The 27,045-nt window shown below is 57.2% G+C and overlaps 1 protein-coding gene across 2 annotated transcripts; it reads left to right on the top strand.

Moving 5' to 3' along the window:
- The first annotated feature begins 123 nt into the window (after nucleotides 1–123).
- On the top strand, nucleotides 124–27,045 carry SLC43A2 (solute carrier family 43 member 2). 2 transcript variants are annotated; one of them, XM_083715157.1, is made up of 14 exons: nucleotides 124–450; nucleotides 3,870–4,102; nucleotides 8,664–8,913; nucleotides 10,275–10,330; nucleotides 11,199–11,275; nucleotides 14,207–14,299; nucleotides 15,415–15,548; nucleotides 16,081–16,283; nucleotides 17,098–17,244; nucleotides 19,088–19,232; nucleotides 20,303–20,432; nucleotides 20,955–21,028; nucleotides 23,023–23,146; nucleotides 25,746–27,045. In XM_083715157.1, exons 2-14 carry the CDS (start codon nucleotides 3,943–3,945, stop codon nucleotides 25,905–25,907), a joined length of 1,755 nt encoding a protein of 584 aa, XP_083571283.1. In that variant the 5' UTR covers nucleotides 124–450; nucleotides 3,870–3,942; the 3' UTR covers nucleotides 25,908–27,045. The 2 variants fall into 2 exon arrangements, with proteins under 2 accessions (XP_083571283.1, XP_083571284.1); XM_083715158.1 differs by having other exon boundaries at nucleotides 412–959.

The following is a 27,045-nucleotide window of genomic DNA, read 5'->3' as shown; positions in this document are numbered from 1 at the left end:
GCGGCATCCTCCTCCCCGAGAGGCACCCGCTGCAGGCGGGAGAGGACCCCGCGCCCCCGACTCGCCGCCCCTGCGTTCCCTCGCCGGCAGCGCGCAGAAGCCGGGCGCGCGCGGCAGCCAGGTGAGTCTGGGGCGAGCGGAGGGCCGGCGGCATCGCGGCGAGGCCCGCTTCCCCCGGCCCCCCTCCGGGGCCTGGGCGGCGCGCGGGAGAGCCACTCTGCGCATGGCCAGAGGCACCCTTGTCCCGCGGGGCTGCCCGCGGCGAGTAGCGGAGCGAGCTCCCCATCGCCGGGCGGGCGCGGCCTGATTGGTCCCCGGCCTGTTTCTAGCTGCGCCGCCGCCAATCAGCGCCCCGCCTTGTTTTGCTCCTCCGGCCGCATAAAAGGCGCGGAGCCGCTGCCGGCCCGGCCCAGGAAAGCAGCGGCGGAGCAGCAGAGCCGCGACCGGCAGGTGAGCGAGCCGCGGGAGGCCGGCTGCTGCCCGGCTGGCCCTCCCCGCTCTCCTCTGGGGGATCCCGCGCGAGTCCGTCCTCCTCGGGACCCCGGAGCCCCCTCGCCGCGCTCTCCCCATCTCGCTTAGGAATGAGGTGGGACCCCCGTCCCGGACTCGACTTCCAGGCTGGGGACCCGGTGGGGCGCTGGGGGGGGTGGCCCTGCCCTAAGCAGCGTCTCTTGGGGGGTGTCCTGGTGGAATGGGGGTGCGCCCTTGTTTGCTAAAGGGGAGGAGAGAGGAGCCTTGCCGAGCGAGCATCTCTTTGGGCGGGGGGGGGGTCCTTTCCGGGCGCCCCCCAAGCAGGACGCGAAGGCAGCAGCCTTCCCCTAATCAGGCATGTGATCTTCAGAGGTCCACTGCCTTAGCACATGGAGGCTTTACTTCGTTATCCTGGCTGATTGCGCTCGATGCATCTAGTTTCTGTCGAATTCATCTTATCTTGGCAGCTATTGCCGCATCTTGTGATGGCGAGTTCCAGAGTTTTTGGGTGCTGTGTGCGAAGAAGTCCCTTCTCTTGGATTGTCCTAATCTCCTGCTCTTCTGCCTTCATTGTGTGGCCCCTGCGGGAGGGGAAACTTTTATCTTTCCACACCAGGAATAATCTCGCACACCTCTGTGATCTCTCTTCTTATCTTTTCTCTAAACTAAAAAGACCCAAAAGCAGCATTGCCTCATAGGGGAGTCGTCTGTCCATTCCCTGGATCAGTTTGGCGGCACGCTTATGAACCTTTTCCAACTCTGCAATTTATTTTCTTTCTTTCTTTCTTTCTTTCTTTCTTTCTTTCTTTCTTTCTTTCTTTCTTTCTTTCTTTCTAGCTTCCAGATCTGTGCGGCTGCACCACAGATTGATGCAAAGGCATCATGAGTCAAGGACAGTTCTCTCTGCCTTGCCTAATAATTTTCTGTTTTTAACTGCAGCTGCATGTTGAGAGTTCTCTTTCTCTGCTTCTAAATAGTTGTCTCCGGGTGCAATTTGGATTGGGGCCATTTTGCTGTGTGGGTGGCGGTGGGGTTTAACCTAGTTGCACAATTGGGTAATTTTAGACTCCTAACTTCATGGTCTTATGGGAGCCCCCCCACAATTTAGGAAGCAACATGCATTACTTACTCAGAATTAGGATGGGGGCTCTATTCTGCTGACTGGGCTTTGGGTTCCCAGTGCCCCACTGATTAACCCTTCCCACACTTTAAACCACCCACCTCCTTTGCTCCGCAAGCTTTTATTAGCTGTGGAGAGATGCTCTGCATAGTTCTTAAATGATCACAGCCAGTTCATACCCCATCAGGAGATAGATAGATAAACTTTATTCGCATTAGCCAACGACCATAGCAACATAAAACAAGCAATATATACAATTAAAAAGACAACAATGGGTAAAATGACGAAGATTATCATTCAGATAGCGGCCCATCAGAATTTCACCCCCCACCCAATAAACGTGCACCACAGAAAACCACACTTGTATTTGAAAGCCCATTTTGGAGAAATCCTTCTGGAAATCCTTGGAAATTCCTCTTTCATTTTTAATCACCCTAGATAATTTGGTACCATCAGCAGACTTGGCCACCTCTCTGTTCACCCCAACTCCTGGTCGCATGTTAAAAAGCACAACTCCCCATATTGGGTGGAAGAAAATCTTTGCCTGCCTCCAAGGGTTCATTTTCCATTGTTTTTACCCCTGTATTCAGAAGTTGGTTTAGCACCGCTTTCAAAACTTAGTTTTACCTGTTTCTGTGCTGTGTTTGTAAACTGTCTTGAAATGCATGTAAAAGTCAACTGACTTTTTAATTATAATTAAATAACAGTGATCCTTGGAGGACCCTTCCCCCCCCCCCCCGCTTTCTTCCCCCTTCCATTGTGAGAACTCCCCATTTATTATTCCCTCCTGTTGTTTATCTGGAAGAGGAACCTTCCTCTTAATCCTATCACTGCTGAGTTTACTTTGTGGAGATGTTTTGGGAAGTCCAGGGGTATCATGTTTGCTGGATGACCCTTATCCGATGTGCTTGTTGACACTTTGAGAACACCCAGCGCCTGGCCTCTCTTTTGCAGGAGCTGCCAGGTGAGACTTGCTCCTCCTACGCTTCAGCAATGCTCTCCGGGGCTGCAATTCCTGGTTCTTTTAAAGTTTCCTTGGCTCCCTTCCACTTTTCCAATACGCTGCATATCTTTGCTAAAAGTTCACCCGTCCCGGGCGAACGCTCTTTGACCCCACGGTCTGGCTTCTTAATTCATAACTTGCCACTGGAATTTTCTGTCCCCTGTCTTGCCTTGGCTGTTGCCTTCTCCTCTGAGCCAAGAGAAGGGGAAACGCCAACAGGTACAGGATGAGGAGTCACTTACACGGATCATGGCCTTGGACTGAGCCACCCACAGCTCACCTGACATGGAGCCCCATGGAGATCCTTGGTCCTCAGTCCTGGGCGGAGGGGCACCTGTGTCTGCCACCAAGTGCCCCCTCCTCTCCACCAAAAGGCTTCTGGGATGGAGAGCTTAATTGAGCTGGGGAGCTGCTCCCAGTGGCCCCCCAGGCAGTTTCAAGGGGCTGCTTCTTGCAGCAGTTCTGGCTGGCTTTACAAGGGGGTGGGTCCAGTAAGAGAGAAAATGAATTAGTATTATTATCTTTATTTTGGCTATGTATACCCTGCTTTTAAAATGCTTCCAAATTATGAGGGGGTGGGTGGGGAACTCACAACAGCACAACACAGATTGAAAATAAATCCAGTTAAACAAATATTAAAGAAGCAGAAAACGGCACCAGAAGAGACAGAGTGGAAGAAAGGATAGGAAACCACCTGTCTGATATGCCTGGGAGATGAGAAGGGGGGGAGGTTACCTGGAAGCCCCCCCCCCCAATCCGCTTCCCCAGTCAGTCCTCCCCCACCCCAGGAGTTATCATCATAGAAATGGCTTAGTCAAGTGGGGGTTGGTCAGGACTTTTCAGGGTCTTCCTTCCCTTCTCTGCCACTGGGGCTGGAGGATAACTCAATTTATTTCGCACCCCACAAAAAGTTGCTTCCTTCTGCTGAATCTGGATTCTGCTTAATTTTCAAAGCCCAATTAAAACTTGACAGAACTTTGCATTCCCTGACCTAGAATTTAACGCTGTGTCCTCCCCCCTCCCCCGTGATGTTTTGTAATGTGCTTCTCCCTCATCCTCTGCCCCCCCCCTCAATGTAAGCGGCTACTAGTACTATTCATGGTGGCCGGGCAGGCCTGTGTGTTGAGGGTCTTGTGTCTCCTTGGTCCTCCTCCTTTCACTACTTAGAGGTGTGATTGGGACCTCCTTCTTTGAGGAGGTGGCTGCTCCTGTGGCTCCAGACCCCTTGGGAGCTCTCCCAGGGCCAAAGCATTGACCGCTTTCTGTTTCTTGCAGTTTGGAGGAGCCCACGTGAAGAAGGCCCCGCTTGCCTCCCGCCATCCTCGCCTTCACCCTCCTCACCGTCGTCATGGCTCCCACTCTGGCCACGGCCCACCGGCGGCGCTGGTGGATGGCCTGCACGGCCGTGGTGGAGAACCTCTTCTTCTCTGCCGTCCTCCTGGGCTGGGGCTCCCTCCTCATCATGCTCAAGTCTGAGGGCTTCTACTCCTACTTGTGCCCCCCGCCAGGTAAGGGGAGAAATGGCTTCCCAGCTCTCCTGGGAGGGCGCATGTGCTGCTGGAGGGGGGAGGCGCCTATGCCACCAGGTTGGGATTCTGGCCAGAGCTGACCTTGCTTCCTCCCTCTGCATTTGCCAGGCAGGCCTTGGGAACAAACTTCCATTCCTGGCCAGCTTGAGCTGCTTCTCAACCAGCTCAACTGGACACAGCATTTGCAGGCCAGGCTGGAAGCTGGCCTGGGAAGGGGCGTGTTTGTGCGTATCCAAGTGCTGTGCTCTGTGCTGAATGGGGTGGAGAATGAGCCACAGGCTGACCGGTGGGAGAAGCAGACCCTCTCTCTAAACTGAGGTTGGAAGGATTTCCTTTCATCCCAGGTAGGCAGGAGTGGGAGGTCCAGAGTAGTAGTAGAAGTGCCCACTGCGCATCCCCACATGCCACACAGTATTTTCCCCCTTTCCTGAAGGGATTTACAGTATCTGAAGCAGGCAAAGCCTGTGGCTTTCCAGAGGCTGCTGAACTACAACTCCCATCAGCCCCAGCAAACGTGGCCAATGGCGAGGAGAGCTGCAGCTCACCAGCGTTTCCCACAGCCCACCTCTCAAGCCCTTGAGGGATTTGGGCTTCTCGTAGGCTGTGATGCCCCCTTGCCCACTGGGCCAGTCACTGCCAGGAAATTGCCCCCCCCCCCCCCGGTACACCCACACCCCCAGGACTGAGTGGCCCCCAGTGTCGCACAGCAGGATCTCCTATCTCTCTTCTCTCTCTCCTTTTTCCTAGCTTCCCAGGCTCCGCTCTAGGCGCTTCCCTTGCAACATCTAATGATTAGCTTGTAAATGGATCTAGATGATTGCCAAAGATTAACAGCTGCGAGCAGAGTGGGGGGGGGGGGAATGAAGCAAACACTGGAGCAACTAGGCGGACTCTGTTGCTGCTCCCCTCCTGCTAAGGCTGGAGCAGACCTTACTGGCCAGGAGAGATTTATTTAAAACAGCATCTTCTCCTTCCCCCTCCCCACCTTGGCTGCTTACATATTTGCTGAGGGCCTTAAAGCTTATCAGAAGACTTCTGCTAATCTGCAGAAAAAATGCCTTGTGTTGCAATTGGAAAAAGGTGCTGCCATTTATTGCTCAGTAATGACCGAGGAGACATTTCCGGTTTAGGGTGGTGGAGTTCAGTAGTTTTGGACTCTGGAATTAGTGGTCTTGTGCCCCTCCCTGTCTGGGGAACGTCAGGCCTAAGACAACCTTGCTGTGCCTGCTCCCCACCCCTTCTGCTCATGCTACTGACTGGGCTCAGGCCCTGGCCTCTCTCCTGCCCCTGATGGTGCCACGACTCCTGCAGGTGGCCTCTGATGATGAATCTGGCAGGCCAGTCCTGGGCTAGTGGGGCATTCCTGCTGCCTTTTGGACCAGGAGTTGAGTTGGTGGGCAGGCAAACAGACTGGCCGTTGCTATCTCAGGGCTGTCCTTGGTCCCCGTCCTTGGGAGCAACAGTTGTAAGAGGAGGCAGCATCCAAAGAAGTCTGCTGGAAGCTGGCAGCCTCCTGGGGCTCTTGCGGGTGCCCAGCCTTGTGTCTGTGTGTCCTCTTTGTTGCTCCGTCTGGCTTGGTCAGGACTGCCCTTTGGACGCCAAGTCAATCTTTCACTGGCTCTGAAGAGATGCCCCATTCAGGGCCAGGCAGAGGTTTGGTGGAGAGCACGGGGCCCAGGGCGGTCCCTCAAGGGATGACTCTGCTCCGGGCTGCTTTCCTGCCCTCTGTGGCTGCTTCTGCTTCGGCTCCCGGAGGCAGGAAACAGGCTCCCTTTGCCAGAAAAGAGAAACTGAGATTGCTGAGTCAAGGCAGCCAAGGCACAGGGCAGGAGGGGTGGAGTCCAGAGGGCAAGGGTCAAGGTGTGGGGTCACAGCCAAAGGCAGCCCCATTCCTCGGCTGGGACTCTGGTGTGGGCCTGTGCTGCAAGACACATGGCTCCTTGTGAGACCTTCAGCCTCCTCTGTGCCAGGGGGGACTCTGGACCCTCCAGAATGGGTGTTGGCTTCTCACCCTCACCCCCAGAGGGGAGCTTCTACCTAGAGAGAAGGGACCCTTCCCCCCCCAACCTGGCCCACCCGCTCCTTCTACTCTGCCCCAGTCTTAATCGGTTGCCCCACTAACCCGTTGCCCTAGTAACCTGTTGAGCCAGCATCGTCTCCCTGCTGACTCTGCTTCCCTTATCTGCTTTTATCTGGGTGTCTAGGGCTGCTGCTGCTGCTGCTGCTGCTGTTTCTGCCTGCGTTTTCCTTCCAGAGTGGAGCTGAAGGCTGGGTGGGGGGGGGGGAAGGGTCTTGCTCTGTGCAAATCCTGTGTCTCGCTCCGCCCTTCCCTCCCTGGGCAGACGGCTGAGATCACCCTGTTCTCCTTCAGTTTCCTGGGTTAATGAATGTCAAAGAGCTCTGGGTTAATGAATACCACTGAGCTCTGGCCTGCCTGGATTGCGGCTGGGGGACATTCTGTTTGTGGGGTGGGGAGGAAAACGGCACAAGCTTGAGTTGCAAGTAGGAAGCTGCCTCCGAACTCTCAGCAGGCTGTTTGTTGATCCAGCCAGCTCAGGTTTATTGCCTTCCCCGGCTTCCAGAGTCTCTGCGCTAAGCCCTCTGCATCACCTGCTACCTGAGATCCTCTTAGCCGCAGGATGATGGAGACTGAACATCCTGGTGCCTTCAGAATGCAGAGTGGGGAGCTGTTCATGGGGGGGGCACTCTGGTATGTCCTCCCCCCCCCCCAACCAGTGTATTTTTCATTGAAGTCACCCGCTGGAACTTGGCTCTTAACTTCTCCACCTGTTGTTGTCATTATGTAAAAGAAGTCTATGGTGGTTTGTACTTGCGTGTAGCCTGAGTCACACCCACCCAGGACTCCCGGGAGAACTCGAGCAGCCGTGGGGCAGAGGGAACCCCTCTCTGGGGGACAGGGAGCCAGTTAAGCCACAATGGCTGTGCACTCCCTCCCCTCTTGGAAGCAGTAAATGCACCCCACTAATGCCTGTTGCTGGGAACCATGAGTGCGGCTGTTTGGGGCACTGGGCTGGGCGCTGTGGGCCTCCTGGGGCCTGATCCAACTGCTGCTCAGGGCTCTCCTTCTGCTTCTATGCAGACTGTATGAAATAAGTGGGTTGCAGGGAAAGAGGACTGAGGAGTGGACACCCCTAAGGAGATTCCTGGTTGAGCCTGGGGCTAACAAATGAGGGATAACAAGCCAGGGCTGAGCACAGAGGTGGCACCACCAGTGAAAGACCACCAAAGGGCCCAGACTGGATTGGGTGGGTTTTAAAATGGCAGCCAAGCTCCTGCACAAGTGGGGCCTGCAGCGAAATGTTGCTGCGTATGGAGTGTTCCTGTTCAGACCCCCACCTTGGCTCCAGAGAGTTGTCCCCACCAGCCCAGTTTGGCCCGCAGGTCCTTGGGCTGATCATCCTCCGTGCCCTCGATGCCCTCAGCTCCATGCCAGGTAGGAGTGCCTGTCACCTGAGCCGGGGCTTCTCAAGGGCATGGCAAAGTGTCCCCTGCCGGAATCTGTGTTTCCACTACAAACAGTCCCCTGTTTGTGGTGAGGCAGCTGCTCCTGCAAAGCCAGTCCTGCGCTCAACTGGTAACTGGCGTGACTGAGCTGCAGCCGAGGGAGCTCAGGTCACAGGCAGCCTCCAACTGGCAGCCCCCCTCCCTTGCCAGTGGCTGCTGTGGTTTTCTCTGAACCCCCTCCCCCCCCCAGTTTGGCAGAGTCTGGCCTACCCCCTCCACCTGTTTCCTGCTTCTCCCTCTCGGTCAGGAGGACCCCCCCCCAGGCTCTGCGTGCTTGAGCTGCTCTGCGGGTGCCCAGGTGAGGGAGCGTGTCTGCGAGTTTAGTTAATATTTGCACAGAACCATTGGCAATAGAGGCCTCCCTCGTTGGGGTGGGTGGGCATTAGCCAGCTGTTGGGTTTGAAATGCTTCTGAGCAAGGGGTGGGTGGGTGTTGTGTTTCTCTGAGCTCACAGCTGCAGCAGCAGCACTTCCCAGATTGGGTGATTGAACAGAGTCTGTCCATATTGCTCAGTATTTCCCACACTGGCTGGCAGCAGCTCCCCACAGCTACAGGCAGAGAAGGGTCTCTTGCCTGGGGAAGGGCTGTAGCTCAGGGGCAGAAGACAATCCTGGGTTCAATCCCCGCTGAAGTCCCCAGGTGGGGTTGGGGAAGATTCCCTGCCTGAAACCCTGGAGAGCTGCTGCCAGTCAGTGTAGGCAGCACTGAGCTAGGCTGACCAAGGGTCTGACTTTGTATAGGCCTCTAGCTCCCTGTGTTCCTGTGCCAAGCAGATGTTCTACCACTGAGCTCTGGTCCCTCTATATATGCCTGGAGAGCCTTTGCAGCCAGTCCGTGCAGATTATATTGAGCCAGGTGGATCGCTGGATGGCTTTCGGCTCCTACTGGAGCCAGTTCTGGCCGCTGGAGGTTTTCTGCTACAGCCGCCCTGTTAGTCCCAAAGGGCCCTGAGAGGCTGAGCTTCCTTCTGCAACAGCGGCTGCTGCCTGGGCTGAGCTCCCTCGTCTCCCTCCAGAGAACTCCACCAGCTCGGCGCACAGCAGTCCCGCCAACTCCTCCCTGGCGCTGGGCAACCGGACGGTGGCAGCAGCCTTGGCGGCCCCAGAGCCCGAGGTGCGCATGAACGGCTGGCTGATCTGCAAGGAGCAGGATGAGATGCTGAACCTCGCCTTCACCGTGGGCTCCTTCCTGCTCAGCGCCATCACCCTGCCCCTGGGCATCGTCATGGACAAGTATGGCCCCCGAAAGCTGCGGCTGCTGGGAAGGTGAGGCTGGGGGCTATTGGGTTCCTGAGCAGGGGTCTTGCGAGGGTTTCCCCCCGGGCATCAGACCAGGCCTGTTGGGTCCAAGCTGGAGGTTTCCTGAATCGAAGCAGAACTGGTCCTTAGCGCATGGTGGGTGTTTGTGATTTGTGTGTGTGTGTGTTTGTTTGTTTGTTTGTGTGTTTGTGTTTGTGTGTGTTTTCGCTTGCCTGAGCCTTTGCTTTGCCCCCAACTGCAGGAGGCAGTGACAGCCAGCAGCTGGGATGGCTTTAGAAGAGGATAAGGGGAATGTGGGCAGGAATGTCTGCTAGCCAGGGGCCAGTGTGGCTGTGTACTGCCTTTCGCTGGGTGAGGCTGTCTGCCTCTGAGTACCAGTTGCTAGGAGTCTCTGTTGCACTCAAGCCCTGTTATGGGGCTTCCCTTGGGGGCGCCTGGATGGTCCCTGTGAGGACAGGGTGTGACCAGGCGGGTCCCCTTTGGCCTCTTCCAGCTACTTCTGACATTCATAAAGAGAACCTAAAGAGCAGCCTGCAGGATCAGGCCCATGGCCCATCCAGCCCAGCATGTTGCTCTCTCAGGGGCCAACCCGCTGCCCTGCAAGAGTCCCACAAACAGCATTTGTGCACCAGAGTCTTCTCCCCTCCTGTGATTTCCAGCAACTGGTATTTGGAAACAGGACTGCCTGGCCTAGCACCTGGGACTCCAGATTTTTTTGGGGTGGGATTAAAGGCAAAGAGCAGAGCTCTTGAGATTCCTAAGTGGCCTGGGGTGGGGGTGGGGAGAACCACCATTGCAGCTTGGTCTGCAGAGGTGAGGAAGCAGTCCTGCTCATCTCCAGCTGTAGGAAGCTCCACCTGCTGATGTCTGCAGGTCAGACTGCTCTTAAAAGTGCAGGAGCAAGCCAATGGTAAAAAGCTGGCCCATCTCTGCAGCAGAAGAGGGGGAGCGTCCTTCTCTCCTGGGGATGAACCTGCAACCAGGCCAGCCTCCCCCAACCTTGAGTCCTCCAGGTGTTACTGGACTCAGCTGGCACCACCACCACTCCCTCCCCCCCCCTTTGTCTTGTGTTGGGCCTGTGGGGCTCCCCATTTGCCCTGATCCAGCACGGATGTCTTGGAAAGTAGACCGGAGAGGAACAGGGGGACCGAGGGGCAAAGAGGGAAGCCTGTATCAGTCTGTCTTCCTGTTTCAGCCTCCATTAATTGGGAGGAAATCAGAATGAGTGATGAAGGCAGAGAAACCATATCTGCTGGCTTTAGGTGTCCCTGTGCTAAGACTGACATGGCAAGGCAGACATGCCCCCCCATCAATCCTTCTCCTAAGCTCTGCCAGCCTGTGACCAGTTGCCTTTTCCTCCATTGCAGCGCCTGTTTTTCTGTTTCCTGCGTCATGATCGCCTATGGAGCCAGCAACCCGGACTGTAAGTCGCCTAGTGGTTGTGGGGGGACAGGGGACGGGACCCCTGTCTCTAGGGGAAGGGGAGGTTGTTGTGGGCCAGGAGCTGTCGGGTGGGGTTTGTGCCCAGTCCTGCCTCCAACCTGGACTCCACCTTCTGGGCCTTGGTTGTCTTTGGGTGGCACTTGAGAAACCAAGCTGGTTAAAAGCCCTGCCTGAATCAAGGGCGAGCAGCCTGCGGTTCTCCTGACGCTTCTGAACGACAGCTCCCATCTTCCCTGGGCATTGGCTGTCCTGGGTGAGGGGTTTTTATTCTCCAGCTGTGAGAAAGGGCACATCTACCCAGAGGTACAGCACTTCCCGGTCCAGTCCTGGGCATCTCCAGTGAAAGGGGCAGGTAGGCCCCTGCCTGAAAGCTACTTTGTGGGGAGGGAGCTATAGGTCCATGGGGAGAGCCCTCCCCAAATTGGGGGGCTTTGCAGCAGACAATGTCCCTGGTTCAAGCCCTGGCAGCCACCTCTGCGGTTATAGAAGGACCAGGTCACTGCAGCTGCTGGCATCAGGAAGACCCCAGAGAAACTGCTGCTGGTCTGGGCAGATGCTCATCTACATGGACCTGCAGTAAAAGCCATTTAGAACCACAAGGACTACTAGAATCTTCACTTTGGGGGAAGGACCACAGCTCAGTGGCAGGGCAGAAGGTCCCACGTTCAGTCCCTGGAAGAATGCCCCATTGCAAAAGGAATCTCAGCACTCTGTGTGGGATGGAGCTGGGGGGCTGGCAGATCTGGCCCTCTCCCAAAGCTGGGGCTGAGTTAGAAGGCCATTGGGGTTTTTGCTGGTGGGCCTGCTGCCCCATTGAAAACCTCTGCCCTCCCTCCTTCCCTCCTCAGCTCTGTCGGTGCTGATCTTCATGTCCCTGGCACTGAACGGCTTTGGGGGGATGTGCATGACCTTTACTTCGCTCACGGTGAGTGCAGAGAGAGTGCGAGGGGAGGACGGGAGGGGCTCCCTGTACCTGGCAGCTGATGCCCCCCACTCCAGAGTCCCTGCCTGGCCTCCCCTTCACCCCTCCAGCCCTTTCAGGGACCTCAAAATGGGAAGAGCGAATGAATCTGCCGGGACTGAGGCCTCATTGAGGAAGTGTAGGCGTCTGGTGCCCAGGGCTGTTTTTTCCGCTTGTCTTGAAGGCTTCACTTCCTTCTCCCGAATCTTGCCACATTCTCAGGCTCCCTTCACCCCTCCCACCCGTGGTTTTGTTGCACCAAAGTCTCTTGGAAATGAAGATGTGGTTACAGACCCCCAAGCGGTCCCCTGCCCCAAACTGGGTTGAGAACAGGAACGGGCTGCCGGGGGGCTTCTGTGTTCCCAAATCTCCTGGTCCCCCCCAGCACCCATTGACTCTGGCTGTGAAAGAGTCTGTAGAGCAGATATTGGGGTATTTTTTGAGGGGGGAGTTGTCAGTTTTTCCAAGCCTGAATGGGCTTTGCCTGGATCCAGGCTGTGTGCTCCCTCCAAGCCAGGGCTTCCTCTGAGCGGAAGGGACCTGGGGGGGGGGGGTCCCTAAACCCAGGAGCCAATCTGCTTTCCGGTTCCCAGGATGGCCTCCCAGAGATCCTCTTCTGGCAGCTGGAGGGGCTCAAGCAGGCTTTACCTGGGGTGCTTTCCCTCCAGGCAGCCCCCAGCACCTCTCCTCCTGCAGGGGTGGACCTCAGCCTCCCCCCCCCCACACGGGTGGCGTACAGCACTGCAGTGCAGTCCAGGATGCGGCTGCAGCCGGCTTCCTCTTTCCCTCCCCTCTCTGAACGCAGAACAAATCTGTAAGCTGCTCGCCTCCTCTGCTCTGGGGTTATTTAAGGACCCGGCTGCTGCATTGCATCCAAAGCGCTGCAGCTAGAGAGCCGGGGGGGGGGAGGGACGGAGCCAGGTGGAAGCTCCCCCCCCACATCACTGCCAACCCCCCCTTTCCTGCTGGAGAGATCCTCACAGCAGGAATATCCTCAGCCCTGTAAACAGGCAGCTGCAACAGGAGCCCGGGCAGCCTTTGGAAAAAGCAGCCAGAGCTCTCTGGGCATGTTGAGGGGGGAGGCCTCTTGAGCTGGGAGGGGGGGGTGGAGAACATCATAGTCTCTGCCCCCTTCCCTGGCACCTGCCTGTGTCCCCTTCAGATGGGCGGCCAGTGAAATGTCTCTTCAGCTGGTGGGGGCAGGTGGCAGCCATGGTTCAACACATCTGGAGGCTAGGGAAGGCTGACTGAGCAGGGAAGATCTGAGTCTCCCACTTCTCTCTCTCTCCCCCCCCCCCCGCCAGTTCCTTTCACAACTTGGTTTCTCTTTTCCATGCAAGGCTAAGATATCTTCTCTCCTGGCCATTGTTTGCCCAGGCAGGGCAAGGGCGGGAGCTGTTTTTCTGTTTCCAAAGTGGTGCTTCCTCCATTCCCCTTGGAGGGATGCTTGTCTCACTGCAGCCTCTCAGGGCTGGAGGGAGCGAGTGTGCCTGGTGCCTTTGGTGTGCAGAAGCTGCAGGGTGGCCAGGGTGGGGCTGAGAGAGGCACAAAATGGGCACCAGAGTTCATGGAGGAAATTGTCCCATTTACCGTAATATTCCCCTGGACTGTGTTACTGAGTGAAAGCTGGTGTGTGCTTCCAGAGGTCAAGTGCCTGGCCAGCCAGCCATTTCCTCAGAGCCTTAGTGGGGGCAGCTGGCTGGACAATGCTCCCCCCCCCCCAGCTTCTTGCTGGGCCTCTTGCACGCAGCCGAACCCAGCAGAGCACATTCAGCCACAGCTGGGGAAGGACAAGACCTGAGACGTACGTGCGCATCCAGGTCTTGTTTTGTTGGCAGGCAAGGCAGCCTGGAAGGGTGACTTCGTCAGCACGGCCCCCGGCTGCCTCCACACAGACTTGCCCCGGCCTTTGCAATCTTCTTCCCACGAGGGTGAGCCCAGGGCAAGAGTTGTTGTGACACTTGGGAAACTGCCTTGCGCTGAGTCAGCGCATTTGCACCATTCGTTCTGGGCTCTCTCCTGTGACTGACGGCAGCTGCCTTTTTTGAACCCAGAGCCTTCTGCAGGCCAACAAGCTGTGGCATTTTCTCACTTGGATCCTGGAGGGAAAAGGCTTTGAAACAGAAAGCCTGATGTCCTGGAAGAGTCTTTGCCTCACATGTTGCCAGGGTGCTGAGTGGATATTCTGAGCTTGCGTGTCAAGGGACAGCCCTGGCCCCCGAGGATGCCCCAGGGTGGGTTGTGGAGGGCAGCCGAGTGCGTGCAGAGAGCAAGCCTTGCAAAGCCCTTTGTCCGCTGAGCCACCTCCTGGCCTACTTGTGGGAGATGGTAGTCAGGCTTGCTGGCTGTAGCTGCTGTGGCTTCTGACAGACCCTGCAGGGCTGGCTGCTTTTGGGGGCACTGTGCTCTCGTTTTGTGTTTTCACATTGTGAACCGTCCTGTGATCTCCACGTGAAATGTGGGGTACAAATTAAATAAACGAATGAATTTCCTGTTCCCTAGCAAGCAACCTCTTCCAGCTCTGAGGGGGCTGTAAAGGGCTTGTGAGAGGCTTCCTCTTGCTGGTTGGACACCTGCCTTGGCTTGCAGGCATTTGAAATGGTACCAGAAAGCCTGCAAACTGTGGGGGGACGCCAGGGGGTTGCGGGGCTCTCAGGCGGCTTTTAACTCTTTAAAAGGGGGAAGGCAAATCTGCCTCCAGCATTGGATACCACAAGATATGGAGACCTCCCTCCCAAAGCTACCCTAGGAAGCCTCTTGATGAGCCTGGCAGCACCTGCCTCCCCCTCCTGCCCCCCTGGTTTCTGCTCCCGAGTAAACAGGCTCCTTTCCTCCCCACACAGCCCACCTGCCCTAACCCTCCCCTTCTTCCTGCCTTCCTTCCTTCCTTCTCAGCTGCCCAACATGTTTGGCGACCTTCGCTCCACCTTCATCGCCCTCATGATTGGCTCTTATGCCTCGTCGGCCGTGACCTTCCCAGGAGTCAAGGTATGTTGGCTGGGAGCTCCAGCTTGTTGCTGCCGGAGGCAGGTGGGGTCCTTTTCCAGTGATGCAGGCGAGTGACGCTACTGGGGGGGGTCCCTTGCCAAATGCAGGGATGGGCTCTCTGGGGGAGGTATTTAAGCTCCTCCAGCTTCTCTACAGTGACTGTCTGCCCCCCCACTCAAAAAAAACAAAACAAAACAAAACAAAACCAAGGCTGCCGTCTGTTGAGAGAGCAATGGGGGAATTCTCAGGAAATGGCCTTGGCATTTCAGTCATTCTGCCAGCTTCCTGCTACTGACCCCCCAAAACCTCAATGCCACTGTGAAGTGAGATGAGCTTTCCTAGAATTCTGCTGGCACCACGATGAGAATGTGAAGGTCCTCTTAACCAAGGGTTTGCTTAAAATACGCAAATAAACTGGAGGAGAATAAGCAGAGTTCATATTTTTAACCCGCTTGTGGCTGACAGAATAGGCAGCCATGCCCAGCTTGTCTTTCCACGGAGGAATCTGCAGGAAAGAGGGCATTATACCAGGGGCCTCTTATTGCAAACTGATGGACAGAAAAAGCAGGACGGATATAAGACATTTGGGGCAGCGGGTGCAGAATCCAGTTCCAAATCCCCAGACTCCCCAATGCCAGCTGTGGGAAGATGCTTTTTGTTGGCCGGACGAGCTGTGCGATTGGCCTTAAGGCCTGACATGGGACGGGAAAGCCCCAAGCAGGAGGTCAGGGGAACAGGCCCAGCACTCTCCCCTTCCGTTCCCGACCTCTGGCATTGGGGAAAGGGCCCCTCGGCTGGTGGGGCTGCTCTGTTTCACTATCAAACACCTCTTGATAGCCCCCCCCATACATTTGTCTCATTCCCTTTGAGGTTGACTGTGATGACTTACGGAATTCATTGCAAGAAGATGCAGAGTTACATGACAGAAAAATAGATGGAGCATCTTCTGTGCTTCTGTTCTGACATCCTGACTCTTCCATGGCAAATGCCTTCGACCTGAGATGCCCCCCCAGCCCGTGGGGAAGGAGGGGGTCCTGCTGCTGTTGCTACCTCTGGTGACCCCCCCCCAAGGGCCTGGCTGGTGATGGCTGCCTTTCCTCCCTTTGCCCCTCCAGGTGATCTATGACTTTGGTGTCTCCTTCATCCTCATCCTGGTTGTCTGGGCCTGCTGTGCCGGCCTTGTCTTCTTCAACTGCTTCTTCAACTGGCCCCTTGAGCCCTTCCCAGGCCCAGAAGACATGGACTACACGTAAGTCCTCTTGTGTGTGTGTGTTGGGGGGACCCTTGGCTGCTCTTCTGAGACCCTCCCCTCCCAAGGCTTTCCTTGGGATGTGCGGTGGCCCTTCCTGGGAATTTTTCACCTCGTCCACCATAGTGCATTGAATCGTAGAATTGTTACATTGCAAGGGACCCATCTAGCTCACCCCCTGTAAAACAGGAGCTTGCCATTTCTACATCACTTCCATGATACAACCCTAAAAACATGGCAAGTAAAATATGCTGAGGGTATTGTGTTGCACACATGAGCAAGGCCTCTCCAGGGCTTCATGCCAGCCAGGGGTGGGCGGGTGTTTGGGGACGCAGGCAGGGCATTTCCAAACCACCACTCTTTTGTTTGTGGTCCCAGAGTGGCTGACGCCTTGCCTCCCTGCAGGCAGTCCAGGGCAGATGCTGCCTTGAACCGGGTGCCCGTCAGCAGCCCAGCCCGGATGCTGCAAGTAGGGCAGCAGGTCAGGCAGACGTCCCAACCCTCCTCTGCCCTCTTTCTTCCCACTGGACAGGGTGAAGATCAAGTTCAGCTGGCTGGGATTTGACCACAAGATCACCGGGAAGCAGTTCTACAAGCAGGTGACGACGGTGGGCCGACGCCTGAGTGTGGGCGGCTCCATGAAGAACCAAAAGGAGCTGGCCACCCTGCAGGAGAACAAGAACCTCTGTCTCTCCACCGTAGACTTGGAAGTCAAGTGCGAGCCGGACAGCGCAGGTGGGGCAACCAGCAAGATGGTCCTATGTTCGTCTCTTCCTGGACCCCCACGTGTGTGTGTGTGTGTGTGTGTGTGTGTGTGTGAGAGAGAGAGAGTGAGAGAGAGAGAGAGCACTGTCAGGGCTGCCAACCCCCCTCATGTGGAAATGCAACTTTGTCTTACTGCTGTGTTTTTCTGGTGATGCAGAGTCCAGTGTGAGCTGCCCCCTCAGCTCTCCCTCGCAGGAAGGACTGGGGGCGTCCTGGGAAGGGCCTACTCTTCCTCCTCCTCCCCCAGGGAGCAAATGGCCCCCTGCCCAGCCCCAGGGCCGTTCCCCTCTCTCTCTTCCAGAGGTTTGGCAGGAGTTGACCAAACCATGAAAGACACGGGGAGGGTTGTCTGCACCTTTACTGATGGTGGAGCACTTCCTTTGTCTGCGCAGATATTCAGCAAGCCTCACTTGGTCCCCAACAAGGTGTCCAGAAATAAAACAAGCACAACCTTAGTAAAAACTATGCCAAATTTAAAGCTCATAGCAGCATGAAAAGCAGTATCACGAAACGTACAGCACAGGGGGAAATTGCTTCCCCCACTTGTGTGGGCCACACACTTTGGCCAGCCATGTCTGCACAGACTGTTTCCTCCCAGCCCCAGCAAGTGATCTGGGGCTACGCATTTGCGGGATGAATGCAGAGTGTGATTTGGGATGGCCAGGCGGCCCCGGCTAGCAGGAGCTGCCTCGGTGACCCTGTGCTGGCCAAGTGGCCCAAGGGGCAACTTGCGTCTCCCAAGGAGCCCCCTTCCTTATTTCCTTCCTCCTCCCTCCCCCCGCAGCCTCCCCGTCCTTCATGCACAGCGTCTTCAGCCCCATCCTGCTGCTCAGCCTGGTCACCATGTGCGTCACGCAGCTGAGGCTCATCTTCTACATGGGCGCCATGAACAACATCCTGGAGTTCCTGGTGGACGGGGATCTGCAGACAGGTGGGTGCAGCTCCCCCCCCCCCCAGCGGCTTGCAAGGGAAGAGCAGCACTTTCCCTGGCTGCACAGAGTCAGCCGCCCGGCAGCCTCACGCCAACGGAATTGTGCCTTGAAATATTCTCTAAGCCCCTTTCTCGAATAAAAGGGCGTCTGACTCGTCGGTGGCCTCCCAAGAGGTCCTTGGGGCTTTAGAAGTATTGGAAGCCAACAGTTTCACCTCCCTTCTATACATTTAAAGTACATTTATGCCACATTAACAGTCATGGCTTCCCCCAAAGAGTCATGGGAACTGTAGTTTGCTACTCACAAAACTGTGATTCCCAGCACTGCCAACAAAGTACACATTCTATATAATAATAATATAATTATTATTCATGCTCTGCCCACCTAGGGTTCTTTGGGGACAGCTCCATCATTCAAAGGCACAGCACTCTCAGTTCAGTGTCAGGAATCTCACCCATTCCACTGAGAGTGTGGCGCTCACATGCGCTTGTCATCTTGGCCACCCAGGCTTTGCCACTGGTGGTTCCTGCACAGGGTGAAATTAGAGCGTTTTGTGGCGGGGGGGGGGAGGCTCAGGAGGTGCTCCTTGCAGACCCCTCTTTGTGCTGGGTCTTCAGGTGTTGCCAGCACCTGCTGCTGCCGGCTGGGTCCAGCTGGCCTGGTTGTGCCTCCAAGCATAGGCTGGCAGACGCCCCTCTCCACGAGGGCAGCCACCAGCTGAATGCCAGGCTAATTTCAGCCCTGTTTCCGTGACACCCTTGGGTGTCTTGCGGCTCAGGGGTACCTGAGTTCAGTTCCTCAGAATGCCCCGACAACTCTTTCTGGTTTGCAGGAGAAAAAAATCGGTCAGCTGCGGCTTGCGCTGCTGCTGCTGGCTGGGGCGGGGGGGGGGGGGAGTTTCCTGGCTCTGGCTTCCCTTCCTCGCCCTCCCCAGAGCGAAGGGAGAAGCCCAGCAGCTGACAGGGTGTCACTGGGGGAGAGGGGGTGTTGTGCCTGTGAGCTTCAGCGCCGCTGACTCAAGGCCCGTATTTATAGCGGCTGGAAGGGAGCCAGCCAGGAAAGGGAGCGATTTCCATGAGCTGGTTGTTTGTCTTTTGCACAACAGGATGAAACCATTTGTGTCTTGCGCACCGAGATCCAGTTTGGGCTTGTTAAATCTGGAATCTGCGAGGCAGATAAATCAAGAGGCGCTTTCATGAAAACAACAGGGAGGCTGAGGGGAAGGGAAGCGCAGCCGAGCGAGCAAGTGGCCAGGCGGGCGGAGGGGGGGGGGCTTGAAGCTGAGCGGCTGCCAGGCCGACCCCCTCCCACCCCTCCTCTCTCCTTGGGGCTTTGCTGCTTGGCAAGCTCTGCTGGGGGAGGGCAGCCTTTCGGCCTTCACTCTGGACTTCCAGACCCCCACTTCCCTCCTGACTCTGCTCTGCTGTCCTCAAACTCCTTTGCCCCCAGCCTGGGGGGCTGTGGCTGCATCTCCTCAGGGTCTTGCTGTTCACCAGCCCTCCACCCAGGAGGCGCCCAGGCTCAGGACTGGGAGTGTTACACAAAGGAGAGAAGGGCCCGTCTGTGGCCCTGCAGAGACTGCTGGACTCCAACTCCCATCATCCCCCTGTCCATGCTGGCTGCTGGAGGAGCACAGCACCTGGACTGCTGCCACAGGTGTCCCCTGTTTTAAAGGGCTGCACCCCAGCTGCTTGCCTGCCCCAAATGGCACCACACACAGTGCCCCTCCTTTGCTTGTTGGCCAGCTGCCCTCCCCTCTCAGTCTCCCCTTTCCAGCCACCCAAACCCCACAGGCCTTCGCCTGGCCCTGCCCTGACGTCCCCCTTCCTCTCTCCCTCCCAGTGGACCTTTACACCACCATCTTCGGAGTCCTGCAGCTCCTCTGCCTGATGACGGCCCCCGTCATCGGATACATCATGGACTGGAAGCTCAAGGAGTGTGACGACGGCGCTGCGGAGGAGGCGGACGAGGGGAGCGCCCCCAGCCAGTGAGTAGCGCCAAGGCAGGCTGCAAGGGCACTCGCTGCCCTGTGGATCCTCCGTCTGGGGAGGGGGACCCCCAGCTCCGTCCTCCCCAGGGGAGTCTAACCAGACGGGAGGAGTCTGAGGTCACTAGGCCAAGGCTGGAAGCACAGTCTGCCCAGCCCTCGGCTGACCTAGAAAGACCAAGAGCCTGGAGGCCGATGTGGAGAGGTGCCTCCGCCTTCGTTTTTGCCAGGAGCCAGCGGTTGGCTTGTGGCTAGACCTCCTCTGCCCAGCTTGCCACCCAACCCGCTACTCTCCTGGCGAAAAGGGCATCCCAGGAGGGGGGAGAAGCTGAGCTCCTCCAGCAGATACTGGACTCCCAGCAGTCCGGGAGGAGGGGCTCAGCTGCTGCCCACTGGTGGCATGACCCCAGGGCTTGTGTGTGTGTGTGTGTGTGTGTGTGTGTGTGTGTGTGTGTGGAACACTGGCCTTTGGGCCCCTCCAAAGGGTCTGAGGTGGGTCTGCAGCAGCACAAGACACCCTGCAAGTATCTGGTAACACAACTTAGATGCAACTGCCCCAAACGCTCAGGTGGGTCTCAGGACTTGTGGCATGGTGGGTGAAAAGAGGGGCAGGCTCCTGTGGCCCCTCTTTCTTTGCCAAGCAATTGAGACTCCACAGCAGGGACCCCCACCAGGCAGCAGGATTGAGGGGCATTGGGGGTCTGCCCAGACCCCGACTGCTGTGACCGTGACACAGGAGCACAGGAAACTGCCTTGGACTCAGCCAGACCCCCAGTCCATTTACCCCAGTACTGCCTACACTAACTGGCAGCAGTGGCTCTCCAGGGATTCCCCTCCTTGCAGATGCCTGGGACCTTCTCCCTGCAAAGCAGCTGCTCTTCCTCTAATTTGCTGATCTATTCGATCCTTTTTTGGTACCACCTTCTCTCCCAAGGTGTTGGGAATCTCACACCATCTTTTGTTGTGCAGCGAAGGCTGGAGACCTGGGCCTCCTTCCTCCCTTGCGGATCTCCCCCTGGCCCCTGCAAGCCCCTCTGACCCCCTCCGTTCCTCTCTCCCTCTCTCTGCAGGGGCAGCAAGAAGAAGCGCCGAGACAGGCAGATCCAGAAGGTGGAGAACGCCACCCGTGCTTTCGCTTTCACCAATCTGCTGCTGGTGGGCTTTGGGATCACCTGCCTCATTCCCAACCTGCCTTTACAAGTGAGTAGCTGGCAGGGAGAGCAGTTGTCAAAGGCTCAGCACAGGAGAGGCAGGAACTGGGCCAGGAGGTGCTGTGGGGCCAGTCCAGGCCTCACCTGTTTGCTGGCTTAGCGGTCCTTGCGTCTCCTGTGAGCAGGATCCCCACTTCCCAGCCTGTTTGAACAAGGTGTTCCTCCAACCCCACCTGCTCCCAATAGGCAGACAACATGTGCTGAGTGGGAAGATGCTTGGTCATAAGACCATCAGAAGGACCTGTTGGGTCGGGCCCAAGGGGGGGGGGGAGTCCCACGTTGTGTGCAAATGTCCTTTCTCTTCTGACAGTCAGCTTTGTGGGACGTCTCTGGGCTCGAGTGTGCTGATGCTTCTTCAGTGCTTCTGTGGATGGAAGGGGGTCCCTGTGGAGGGGAGGGGCAGCCCTGCAAGCTCCCCAGAGGGCAGAGGGATGGGCAAGCAGTGTGCTGGGCATTCAGAAGCTGACTTGGGGTGAGAATTCAGGGTTGTGTGTCTTCCCCCCTTTTCCAGATCCTCTCCTTCATCTTGCACACCGTCGTGAGAGGGTTCATCCATTCTGCCGTGGGCGGCCTCTACGCAGCCGTGTAAGTCTAGTCCTCAGCCGGCCTCTGGCCATGTGTGTTTGCCCAATCGCCCGCCTGGGCTTTGCTGCCGCCCACTTTGTTTACAGGCACCCGGTTCCCGGCTGGGGATGCTCCTTTTCCCTGGCCACCTTGCCCTCCCTTCCAGCCCGTTTCTGGGTCATGTTTGTCCTCCTTCCTGGATTAGCTTCCGAGCAGCTGTGGCTGCTGGCTGTGGGCCTGCTTCTCTGGGTGTTGCTCAAGGGGAGGGTGCTGAACATGACCCACATGCTTTCATCCTCTCCTCTGCACCTGATACCCATTGGATGTCACCCTCTGCTCTGGTTGCAGCATTCCTGGTGGGAGCAAAACAGTTTCCTAATCGCAGGCCCAGCCCAGGGATCCCGCCCTCTGCTTAGGCCACCCAGACGCTTCTCTCCACCACAACAACCCCTTCCTTTGGAGAGCCCCATCTAGGCCAGAGTCTCTGGGGGGAGCCCAAGAAGGGAGTTCAGTCCTCTCCTCTGAACCGGGTCTTGCCTATCAGGCATGCAACGCTCAACCCATAACCAGATCCGGTTTCAGCTGCTGCAGCTCAGCTAGACCTGACTTGGGTGTTTTTGTCCTTGGGCTTCTTTTTTAATCAAAGAAGTATATGAACGTGATGATCAATGCGGGAGTTGTTGGTCCAGCTCCAGTTCTTGGCTTTTCAACATTGCTCAACTGGAGGAGGAGGAGGAGGAAGAGAAGCCCGCTGGCCTGCTTTCCCAGGCTCCTGTTTTCTCCTGGCAACCTCCAGCCTTCAACACTTTCCAATCAATGATGCTGATCTGCCTGGCTTGGCTGGGCCACTCCTCGAGGGCTCCTTCGTGCCCAGGCAGGCGGTGGGAAGGGAGCCAAGGCTTGTAGCCCAACCTGGACTCTGTTTGCTCAGAGGTGCCCCACATTCCAGCTCAGGGTGTGTGGAGAGTTGAAATCCAGGGGCCTGTGGTCCAAAGCAGTCGTTTCTGGTCAAGGGCACTCTAGTCTGGGGTGCAAGTGATCTGGCCCAAGGTCTGGACTCAGGGCACAAATGCCATATATATTTTAGCTTCCTCTCCCACCCACTTGAGGGAAGCTTGGAACACGTTACCCAGAAGCATCCCTTTGGGACAGCTAAATTTGATCAGTTAAGCTTGTGCATTTAGCCTTTTGTGGGATTTGATGATGCGCAAACCAGACTCCTGAGGATTGTAGGCTTTCCCTGCTTCCAAACACAAACATCTAGTCCTCCTTTTTCCTTGGGCAAGAGGGAAAATAATCTCTGCCCATGTTCTGCTGAAGACTTTGAAGGTAGAGGAGGGAAACTGCAGAGTTCCCCTCCTGTATCCTGCCCTGTGGCTGCTCCAGCTGTGCTCTGCACAGGGCAGAATTGCGCAGGCTGCTGCTGAGAGGCTGGAATGAAGAACGCCAGGAGCGTGAATTGCCAGGGAGCGGCAGGGCTTTGGGGAGATCCTGCTTCATGGCTGCTTGCTGTGTCTGCCACGTGGGGCCTTTCTGCTTGGAGCCTCCGTGCCCCTGAACGCCAGTGTTGAAGAACATAAGCAGAGCCCCGGTGCTGAATCCGGCCATAGGGGCTCATCCAGTCCAGCACCCTGTTTTGTAGCTAGATGCTCCAAAGGGAAGGTCCCACTGGCAGGGCTTGAGGGCAGCAGCCCCCTCCCCACATGGGACTCCTGGTGACTGGCACCCAGGGGCATTCACTGCCTCCAGCAGAGGAGGAAGATGACAAGGCAGGAAGGGGGCTTCTGCCTCCACCCCCTGCTTTCAGGGCTTGCTGGAAGCACCTGGCTGGCCGCTGGACTGGACTGCAGATATGGACGGGGCCTCCTGCTCAGATTCTGATAGGCCAGTCTCCAAGGGCCTTTGCTTCCAGAGAGTACTGGGCTGTGGGGCTGGGCTCTGGGAGGAGCCCCATGTGGCCAGGCTGCAAGTGCAGAAACATGACTGCCCCCTTTCTCCCCCCCCCTCTCCTGCAGGTACCCCTCCACGCAATTTGGCAGCTTGACAGGGCTGCAGTCTCTGGTCAGCGCCCTCTTTGCCCTCCTGCAGCAGCCCCTCTTCCTGGCCATGATGGGGCCCTTGGAAGGAGACCCTCTCTGGGTAAGTGGTTGGGCGGCTGGCGGAGTGAAGCTCCCAGCGCTTGGCTTTTGTGCAGAGGAAACGGCAAGGGACAATCAGTCGGCTGCATCTTACTCAGGAGACCCATTTAAATCAATAGACCTGGCCTCTGTGGCACTCTCCATTTTGATGAGTTTAGTCGGAGTAGAGCTGAGTTGGAGACAACCCTTTAATTCCAAAAGCAGCCTTGGGGGGCATTCCTGAGCAGGCAAAGGGCTGGGATAGCTCTCCCCCCTCCAGCTGTTTCTCTGCTCAGCACCAATGCCCCCACCCAGGTGCTTTTCTCAGCCACAGGCACTCCTCACCCTCTCCTGTGGGGAAAACACGCCAGGGCTGGTGGGGCTGATCTTTAAGTGGGCACAAGCAGTTGGAGGGGAGGCAAAGGAGAGTCTCTCTTGGCCATTCCTCTGCACAGACTTGAAGCAAGAAGCTGCCTTTGGTTTGGGAGAAAACCGCACCGGGTGGGTGGGTGAAGCCTTTTCGGTGGTGGCCCATTCTGGCTGCCTCTGTCTCCCTCTGGTTGGCAGGGCTCTTGTAAAGGCAGGAAACCCGTGGCCAAAGTAATTCTTGGCACCCAGGTGCCAACAAGAGAGGAAGTCCCCAAGCAGGCAGGGTTCGGAGGGCAGCAGCAACTCTCCCCTCTTGGGGTTCACCCTAGCCGGCACCCCACATTTACTGCATCTGGCAGTGCAGGAACGACAGAGGCTTTGACAGGGGCTGCCTCCTCCTCCTCCTTTGGAGCAGAAGGTTATGGGACCAAGTCTGCCGCTTCTGCCACACAGGCTCCCCCATGGCACCCTGGTCTCTTTGCTGCAGCTCCCGCTCTGGAAGGCGTTCCAGGGCCTGTTTGGGAAGTGGGGGAGGCTGCTTGGATCCTGGCTGGGCTCCCAGAGGCCACGTTGTTTTCTGTTTAGACAGCAGAGCACCTGACACCTGCCTGGGAACAGCGGAGGGCTGGCTGGCAGCCGCTGGTCTGTTTCCAAATCATGATGGGGGCACACGGGTTGCGGAGCGCAGCAGAGCAGTGCTGCCGGAGGGAGGCTGGCAGGAGCAGAGGACTCCTTCCTGTGGGTGCTGTGTCTTCCCGGGGGAAGAAACTGTTCAATAACTGCTTGGCATTTCCAGCTTCTGTTTCTTCCTGGGTTTGGGGCTAGCACAGACCCCCCCCCTTCCCGTACAACTGGAGCTACTGTGGGGAGACCCCAGTGGGTGCTGCTGGCCTGCAGCAGGAGTTTGCAGAGCTCTTGTGGCAACCAGTCAGCCTGGGGAGGAGCCACTTCCACTTCCACACAATGCCTTAAAAAATACCATCCCCCCAAAAAAAGGGTTTTCAAGAGAGCAGAGCCCCCCCCCCCACTCCTAGGCTGCTGCAGGGGCAGAGGCAGTGCTCTGTCCCCGAGAAGATCTTGGCTTGTTGGCCAGCGAATGATACCCAAGCAGATAATCCCAAGTGGGGTGGGGGCAAAATCCTGGCCACATGGAATCTCCTCCAGCTCTTTCCCCCCCAGCCCAGATCTGAGCAGGAGGTCAAATCCTGCCCTCCATCCAACACCTGGCCTTGTTGTGTAAACATACCCAGGTTGCACAGGTAAACGGCCTCGGTCCAGTATACCTGAAGGAGCGTCTCCACCTCCATCATTCTGCCCGGACTCTGAGGTCCAGCGCCGAGGGCCTTCTGGTGGTTCCCTCACTGCAAAAAGCCAAGTTACAGGGAACCAGGCAGAGGGCCTTCTCGGTGGTGGCACCCGCCCTGTGGAACGCCCTCCCACCAGATGTCAAAGAGAAAAACAACTACCAGACTTTTAGAAGACATCTGAAGGCAGCCCTCTTTAGGGAAGCTTTTAAGGTTTAATAGGTTATTGTATTTTAGTGTTCTGTTGGAAGCCGCTCAGAGTGGCTGGGGAAACCCAGCCAGATGGGTGGGGTATAAATTATTATTATTAATAATAATAATTTATTTTATTAACACCCAGGGAGGGGGCCTCACATCCCTCAGCTGCTTCCCCCCATCCTGGGGGCAGGGAGAGTACGCTTTGCTTGCAGAAGGCTCTCCCCTCCAGTTCAAGATGGGGGAGGCAGGTGCTTCAATGTGACATTCCTCATCATCCTCACCACTGAGTGTTGGGGAATCCGACCATGGGGGCTACTGCCTTATAGAGTCTAACCAAGCTGGCCCTCTGGCTCAGTATTGCCAGCACTGGCTGGCAGCAGGGCTTTGGGGCCATTCCTGTTCCCAGCACTCCCTGGGCTCTCCCACTGAGTCACAGCCCCTCCGAAGCCCCTGTGCAAACAGATCAGACTCCAGGCAGGCTGAGCTGCAAGAACCAACCCTCTGTTGCTGCTCTGGAGCAGCTCCTTTGCTGCCATTGCCACACCCTCCTCCTGCTCCCTGTACAAAGGCACCTCAGGGATCTTGGGGCAAAGGGGGGTGCTGGGCAGCTGGAACCCCCTACCCTCACCCCCCCATCCCTGCTGCAGGCCTTCTGCTGGCCACCAGGCTCTTCATCTTTGGCTGAGCTTCAGCCTTTCCTCTGCCCTCCTCCTCTTGCTGACACTGCCGGCCTCTTCTGCCCTCCTGCAGGTCAACGTGGGGCTCCTGGGAGCGAGCATGCTGGGCTTCTGCCTCCCGCTCTACCTGATCTTCTTCCGCCGGCGGCTGGAGCGTGAGAAGCAGCAGAAGAGCGAAGATGCCAAGCTCTTCCTCAAGATCAACGGCACACCCAGCCAGGAGGCCTTTGTCTAGGAGGTGGCTTCTCTTTGCCGGACTGGGCTGGCAGCCTCCATGGGCAAAGGCAGCAGCATCTCCTCCCACTCCCTGCTGGTGCTGCTTGTGCCCCCCCCCCGGCAGCTCCTGCCTTGTCCTCTTCTGCCCAGCCTCCAGAGACAGGCAGCGGCTGGGCCAGCATGGGCCTCACCTGAGTCCTCAACGGCTGCCACACACAGCGTCACGCCTCTTCCGCTCCCTCGCTGCTTGTTCACGGGACTCTGGTGTCGCAGGGGCGCTGACTGGTCTGCAAAAGCAGAGCCCCTTCACTGCCCCCAACTGCAGCTTGCGCCAGTGCAGGACACAGGTGCTCTCCTGCCGCCCTCCTCTGCCCTCTGCCATTCCTGGAGCCCAGAAGCAAGCCTCTTCCCCCTGCCTCCAGCCTGACGGGGCGGGGAGAGGAGGGGAGCCCAGTGGGACTCTGCAAACTGACCTGGGCAACAGCCACGGACCTCTTCGTTCTGCTCCGGACAGGCCTCCTGGCTACTTGCTGCAGGGCAAGGGGCTGCCTCTGGGCCACTGAAGGAGCAAGGAAGATTGGGGGGCACATCCAGCTGGCCTGGATCTAGGGGCGGAGGAGCTGGGGCCCTCCCCCTTGCTCCCCACTGAAGGGCTGGTCTGATGTGAAGCTGGCACTGGATTTTGCAGGGTTGCTGGGAGCCGGGTGCGTGTGTGTGCGGAGCTTGCTCTCCTCTCTGCCTGGGGAGGGAGCAGCTCCTGCTTTGCAAAGCAATAAATAGGCTGGCGGGGGGGGGGGGGGGCTAGAGTGAGCTCCAGGGAGGCAAGCTTGATGAATGTTCCCCTATCCCTTTCTTGAAAGGGATGCCACAAGCTTGCCCACCCCTCTCCATCCGTAGCTCTTTGGGGATCTCTCAGGCCAAGGGGGGGTCAGGGTGGCGGATGTCTTTGCCCCGGAAGGTACTTGGGCTCACCCTGATCCTCTTCTACTGGCAGCCTGGTGGAGCCTCTGCGCCCCCTGGTGGCCGACAGTCACTCCACAGGGAGGGCCATTTACTCACACGTAGTGACAATGGCAAGGATGACACAGCCTGTTTTGTGTGTTCTGAACAACCTCCTCCCCTGCTGTCTTGTCTCTTAAAAAAAGAAAGGAAAACCC

This window comes from Podarcis gaigeae, assembly GCF_964106915.1.
Source record: "Podarcis gaigeae genome assembly, chromosome: 15".
Classification (NCBI taxonomy): Eukaryota; Metazoa; Chordata; class Lepidosauria; order Squamata; family Lacertidae; genus Podarcis; species Podarcis gaigeae.
Note: the sequence above shows the minus strand (reverse complement) of the source record. Positions and strands in the feature narration are given on the sequence as shown.

Excerpts from the sequence above, each read along its gene's own strand:
- SLC43A2 (XM_083715157.1), top strand. The coding sequence starts at position 3,943 with ATGGCTCCCACTCTGGCCACGGCCCACCGGCGGCGCTGGTGGATGGCC. Across the intron at positions 10,331-11,198 it reads TGGAGCCAGCAACCCGGACT|CTCTGTCGGTGCTGATCTTC; the intron begins GTAAGTCGCCTA and ends TTCCCTCCTCAG. Across the intron at positions 15,549-16,080 it reads CCAGAAGACATGGACTACAC|GGTGAAGATCAAGTTCAGCT; the intron begins GTAAGTCCTCTT and ends CCCACTGGACAG.